At 39.8% G+C, this 6,835-nt stretch overlaps 1 protein-coding gene across 3 annotated transcripts in view; it reads right to left on the reverse strand.

Annotated features, from left to right (window-relative positions):
• LOC111869742 (E3 ubiquitin-protein ligase RNF14) overlaps positions 1-6,835 on the reverse strand; it is an 18,960-nt gene that overhangs the window by 6,710 nt on the left and 5,415 nt on the right. For 2 of the 3 annotated variants that reach the window (XM_023861473.2, XM_023861475.2), the window contains exons 5-7: positions 5,052-5,159; positions 3,997-4,659; positions 881-1,039 (exon numbers count right to left, since the gene is read on the reverse strand). In XM_023861473.2, the coding sequence (XP_023717241.1) occupies positions 881-1,039; positions 3,997-4,659; positions 5,052-5,159 (930 nt within the window). The remainder of the gene's footprint in view (positions 1-880; positions 1,040-3,996; positions 4,660-5,051; positions 5,160-6,835) is intronic. The other variant, XM_023861474.2, reaches the window with a different exon arrangement.

Genomic DNA, 6,835 nt, shown 5'->3' on the forward strand with positions numbered 1-6,835 from the left:
AGTCCATGAGGGTTCAGAGCAATTATGAGTAGTAGTACTGGCAGAAGCAAGGAGCAAGCGAACAAGCAAGCAAGCAGTAAGCTCAAGGAGTACAGAAGAGTACAAGAAGTCAGCCTGTGAAGATTTAACATGTTGTATGAAGATTTTATGTGTGCTGTAGCACAGTGATATTGGGAGTGTGTAATTTAGTGAGACTTTTATAGTTCCTGAGTTATAAATCCATGCAGACAAGTGGAGACAGACTGAAGAGAGTAGCATGGAGTGCTTTGTAGTGTGAAAGTCAGTAACGGTGTAATAATTAATTGTAGCAACACCCTTTAGTTGCTTAACATATCCACTTACCAATCCAACCCCGCAACTTTGTCACTGAGACACATGACAGTATGTTTGTGAGCTGTCAACACAGCAATTGATTATAAAACCAATATTAAAATAAAGAGTTCTGTCTTCTGGGACATGACAATGTGTGACTTTCAATGGACAACAGTCTTATATCCCAGAAGACAGAACTCTTGAATATTAGTTGGTCAAGGAAGATCCTAAGCAATATAGTTAATATGAAGTTTAAGTCAAATGATATACAATGGAACCCCCACATAATGTATATTTGTGGAGCAGTGGATCTAAATATTAAACTGAGGGGAAATCTTAAATGGAAGAAATTTAAAGTGAGATTATTGATTCAGGATCACTGTAATTGAACTCTAAACAAGGGAAAACATCAAACTGATGAAAACTGAAAGGGAGTTCCACTGTATTCGAGACAATTATAAACAGCAATGTTGGAAAGATAAGAAAATAAATAGTACTGGACTATTTAACTGTCCAGTAATGTAGCTGACATCTGGATTAGGGATACCCTAAACGATTTACTACATACCTGATTAGGAACTGCTTCCGAAGTACAGTTCTCTTCTGGACAGCAAATGCTCTTCACAGTGCCATCTTTAATTCGCACTGCAAAATATTCTGCCATGCAGCTTTTACAGAAGACATGCCCACAGCCCTCAAAACAAGTGCAGTGAGAACCCCTCTTATCCTACAACACAATATGATCATAAGTATAAGTCTACAATATCAGGGACAAACAAAAGAATAATTAATAACAAAACTGTACAGGTCTTGGGATAGCACAGTCGGTATAGAGACAGACTATGGGCTGGACGACCAAGGGGTCAGAGTTCAAGTCCCAGTGGGGGTAAGAATTTTCACTTCTCTATGTCATCCAGACTGGCTCTGGGGTCCACCCAGCCTCCTATCCAATGGGTACCAGGGGTTCTTTCCCTGGTGGTAAAGCGGCCAAGGCGTGAAAGTGACCACTCACCTCTCAACTAGTGCCGAGGTCAAGAAAACATGGGGTTATACATCCACTATCCCACATGCCTTCTAGTAGTAGTGCTTAATTAGTTAAGCACAGGGACAACTTTATCTTACTGTATAGGGTTTTCCACAGGCAATCAAATGTTCAAAGCCCTGCATGCTATACTGATATTAGAGAACATGAAGGTTCACCAGTACCACAAAAGGCCTGCCTTTGGATCCTCCCACCATGGATAATCTCACCACCTAAGATCCATTGCAGTATTGTGTCACCTACATTTGACCCTCCAATATAACAGAATATTTCAAACTTTAAATATCTATTATTTCTCCTATAAATGTTTTCTGTCCTCTTCGCTCTTATAATACTATACTAAAAATTTCATTGTGGGTGACGATTATGTGTGGCAGACAAATGAGGTCATAAGGTGAAAGATAAACCAATCAGCATGAGTCAGGCCTTGCCCTATTCAAGCTGTATGAGTTGTCTTGCAAGTTGCTGGCTTGCACTGTTGAGACATGTGATGTCTGACATAGCAAAACACACGGATAGTGAACAGAACACATAACAGCAATAAATGTAATGAGAGTTATGAAGATGTGTTATTCATCATTAATAATATTGTAACGTGTTTGGAGTAGATACTTCCACGGTAACACAATAACAGCGAGCCATTGTGTAGACAATGCCGAAGCAATGAATGCATTTCCCTGGAGATGAACAGAAGGCCGTTGAGTAACAACAGATGAGACGAAACATGTTACCAGTGTATAAAGAACGTTCCCGAAGCAACGGAATGCTGAACATGTGACATTGAACCTTGGCGAAAGGTGTTTTGTATCAACCACATGATGTTTTGGCAGTACAATGCATGTCAAATTTAAATGGAAACAATTTTGTAACACTGGTATCTTATAATTTTATCTCGCTCTTTCTGCACTGTAAGTCATCACACACCTGCCAGCTTCCTTGATTTACAGGGTCCTGTTACTTCATGGTCATATATAATGTAGTATTAATGGGCTAGGGCCACGCCACAGCTCAAGCGGTTAGTCACTGTCTTCCCACCGCGGCTGCCCGAATTCGATCCTGGGTCTGGTCAAGTGTGATTTGTGGTGGACAAAGTGGCGCTGGGACAGGTTTTCTCCGAGTACTTCGGTTTCCCCTGTCAATCTTCATTCCACCAATTGCTCCACAATCACCCTCACCTGTCATCTGGGGCTGGTACAATAGGCCAGAAGTGGCCATAGTACAAGGGATGTACTCCCACCCCACTACCAATAAAAAAAATTAATGGGCTAAATAATGCATGTTGTGGAGTCAAATGCACCAACAAGAAGTTTTTAGAAGAAGTAATTGGGTATTTTCCTCCGATACAATATGGATTGCATAGAAAATGATGCCTCCAATAATTCTTTGTTGCAGCAGGAACATCTTTACTGAGTTGTTACCTAGGAATGATAGGGGGATACACAGGCAGACCCACAGACTCTTCTTCGATAAGACACGGCCCGCACAGAAAATGATGTGTCCAACAATTCTTCTACTGTTGTGTGTATCTGATGCTGTGCGAACATGTTTAGCAAGCCTATGCCTAGCAATGAAAGGAGGGATACATTTTACCAAGCATTTGCCTAGCAACAATAAGTGTGATACAGCCATACAGACTGATAGGAGGGATTTATGAAGTACACCAATGAGATGGGCTCAAGTGGCATGATATACAAAGTTTCATAAAGATTGGTTCAGGCATTCAAAAGCTTATGGGAGGGATTCACAGACACACTGCATGGTGATCTCATAAGCCTACTTTTCTTTAATTATGAGAGTAGGCTAAAGAAGTGTACCACTTTATTCAGCACCTTGTAAAATGAGAACAGCCTGTCCTGCATAATGTTGCGCCCCCTACAGTGTATTCAGCACCTTGCAAATAAGAACAACTAGCCTTCCATAATGTTGCGCCCTCTACAGAGTGGAACCCCCATTTCATATTCCTTAATTTAAGGCTTTCCCCCATTTGACATTTAATTTAAATTACCTCAAGTATATCATCACAGTTTTAAATTTAAAAATGGTGGATTAACAAGTAGCAGGGCTGGTCACGGTAGCCAAGCAGTCTAAGGCATGTACTGTCTTCACTCCCTTGGAAACTGGGATCGTGGGTTCGAATCCCACTCAAGGCATGGATGTTTAGTTTGTGTGTGTGGGTTTTTCTGTGTTTGTGCACAGGTAGAGGCCTTGCAACGAGCTGATCACCCGCCCAAGGAGTCCTACCGAACGTGTAAGATCTAGAAAAACCGAAGTGAATGGAGAAGTTCATGGAGGTAGGCCTAGGCCCACTGGGGCTGTAGTGCCAAGGAAAAAAAAGTAGCATGAGAAAACTCACTTGAAATCACCCCATGATTAAGCCTCAGCAGTAGGAAGCAAGAGTCTAACTGCCCAAGCTAAAACACAGTTTCTCTGCTATTCTACTATCTCAAAAGAACTCACAGTATCTACAGCAACTCATCTAACATACTGGGCTCTAGGTCAGCGTCTTCTGATACCTGCCATACTGTACTGAGATGAATTCCTCAGCGAGAAGCATGGCGTGCAGTGATCAAGAAAACTGTTGCAGATGATGTGGTGCACTGTATCTGAAATTTACATAGAAAAATATGGATAACAAAAGTTACCTGGAAGCATATCTTGCAAGTATAAAAGTTACGGTTGAATTCTGTCCGCTGTCTAGCTTCATCATACTCTCTTAGCAGCTTAACAACTGACATCCTCGGTCTCGTTGGAGCGTATCTCCTGTCACGATTCAAAGTTGACGGAACTGGCTGAGAATTGTGTTTTCTTCTAAAAACTGTAGATTTAGAAGGTTTCACACCTACACCATTCAAGGCAACCTCAACATCTTTCTTCTTAGTTCCAACAATGCAATCTTCAGAGGCATTACCTATATTTACAGCTTCACTGTTCTTGTTACACTGGCGATCCACTACATTATCACATTCCGAGGAATTCTTTATACTTTCATTATTTATAAGAGGATTATTAATATTTAAGCCTATCTGATCGTTGCTCTTTGGAGAGACACTTCTGTAACTGTTTCCTGACACCATCCAGTTGTTCCCTCTTCCTGGAGACCTGTTATAATTAGAACTGTATCCCTTTCCATAAGTTCCTCTATGAGAGCTTCTTTGTACACAGCTTCCAGCTCTTTGATTTTTACTGTCATGAAGAACATCTGTGTTACAGCTGTTATCCTGAACTGTCCCTGTATTCTGAGTACTAGTTTCAATGGTTTCAGTCTTTCCAAGTGCACAGCTTTCAGATTTCAATTCATCTTCCTGCTATAAGAGAAACAAAATGTCAAAGAGTTATATAATACATCAACCAAACTGTAACATAGTCTGAAATTTTAAAACTCACTGTTTCTGTCTTAATACAGCTTCCAACTTGAAGTTAAAATATGAATGAATTTCTTATATACATTTAGTGAACTAGAAAGAATGTAAACTTACAGTGCATCCTAAATCATCACTGCCAGTAGACTGCAATGTCCTACATCTGCTTTGTGCCACTATGGCTACAGAAAGCTGCTTTTCATAGATGACATTCTTTTATATGTTTCTTAATTGAAAAATCCAAGTAGTATACAACCTCAAACTATTTCAAATAAATTGCTGTAGTTGATTAAATATATTAATGTGAATACATATATATGGATGATTGATAGGCTTACTTTGTGCTGATCCACAACTCTATCCTTTCTCCCCCACCCAGTTCTGCCTCTCTGTTTCCTCCTTGGGTACTCAGCAACACTCCTGCACGTGTCTGGTGTGTTCAGTTGCTACAAAAAAGTTCAAGACAATAATTTAATTTTAAAAATTCCTTTCAAAATATGAAATTTAAGGTTATAAGCAAACTGGGTCTTTACGTAACTAATACACTCTACAAAGAAGAAATTACCAAAGCTGCTCTTTAAACTTTCTATCATCAATGATCCATAAATTACAGTAGGTTCAGTTAGCTTTGAGCTATGGTTTTGAGATGTACAGTAGCCTTGATGCTCGAACAGAGGATGGGGGGTAAGCAGAACACAGTGTTTTAAGAGCTGTGACTGAGTTGATGCCTTGCGATGAGTTCTATTTCAATAATATTAGCCTCTCTATAATTAGGCCTGTCATTTTTGTGTATCTCAGACCTCATGTCCTACCAAACAACCTGTACCATATTCAAAGATTATTATAGCATTAGCATTCAAAACTGTTAACAGACTTAGAAGAGAAACAACTACAATGGTTTGGCCATGCAAAATGAATGGATTGAACAAGGATACTAAGGAACATTAGAATGAAAACTGTAAGGAAAGCGTTCAACCATGTACTTAAAGACACTAGGAACAGAGGAATGAGGTCACAAAAGATTAAAATGGAAAGACAATGGGAAGATGGAAGGGACTGGAGACTTTTCATCCATCAGCTCATATAAGATGATGCTAAAAGATAAGACATGTAAGTAAATAAAACTCTCCTTGTAACAGGAGCTGGAGGCCCATAGGGTTACGAGATGTTGAGGTTCCCACATTTTATAGGCAATCGGCTCACAGATGGCAGTAAGGCTGTCAGCCTTATGCGCCAGATGCCCTTTACCCCAAAGAACATTCCAAGAGTAATCCTGGTACTAATTTCTGTTAGAGGTTGAGTTGATCCCAGGGCCATAGTGTGGCTGTGAGGATTAGATAAATTGAAAAAAATCTACCTCATCGGGATTTGATCCTGCGATCTCCCGGCTTGTAGCATAGTGCCTCAACCAACTACCCTACCGCGACATAAGACATGTACTAGTAAAAAAGGATAACTGCATATAGTGTATCAAAAGGGATGGCAAACATGGCGTATTTTTAGGTGAATGTGAAAAGTGAAATATCAATGCAAAAAAAAAAAAAAAANGAGTGCATTTCGCTTACTTAGGAGGAGTAAAAGCACAACAACAAAAAAAAACCCATGGTTTTAGTCCGCAAGTGAACTATACCGACCAAGTGACTGCTGCTTGTCGGCGAAATTAGTGCCAACTTTAGCGGATAAAGAGTGTCGTGTGGTCAGGGCAACAAATCCCCACGGCCATTAATTTCGGTTTTCTAGACTGGAGCCACCATTTCCTTGAAATAGCTCCTCACTTATCCTCATGAGGTTGAGTGGACCCCATTCCAGACCCACTACTATGAGTGCAACAGGATGTTAAAATATAATACTATTTTATTGAAGTATTCATGTGACTTTATTCTAAGAAATTAAGGCAAATGCCCATGCAGACATGATCTCACACAAGGTTTTCTATACAAGGGGGTACCCAAAAGAAACCGAACTTATTTTTTTTTTAAACTTATTTATTCAAATTTTAAGCACAAACCTTCAATCCCCTTCAAAGTACTCTCCACTTACACTAATACACTTGTCTAGTCTTTTATTCCATTTTTCAAAACATTGTCTAAATTCATCTTTTGAGATGCCTGACAGCGCCTCC

The sequence above is a fragment of the Cryptotermes secundus genome, unplaced genomic scaffold (genome assembly GCF_002891405.2).
Source record: "Cryptotermes secundus unplaced genomic scaffold, Csec_1.0 scaffold93, whole genome shotgun sequence".
NCBI classification, from domain to species: Eukaryota; Metazoa; Arthropoda; class Insecta; order Blattodea; family Kalotermitidae; genus Cryptotermes; species Cryptotermes secundus.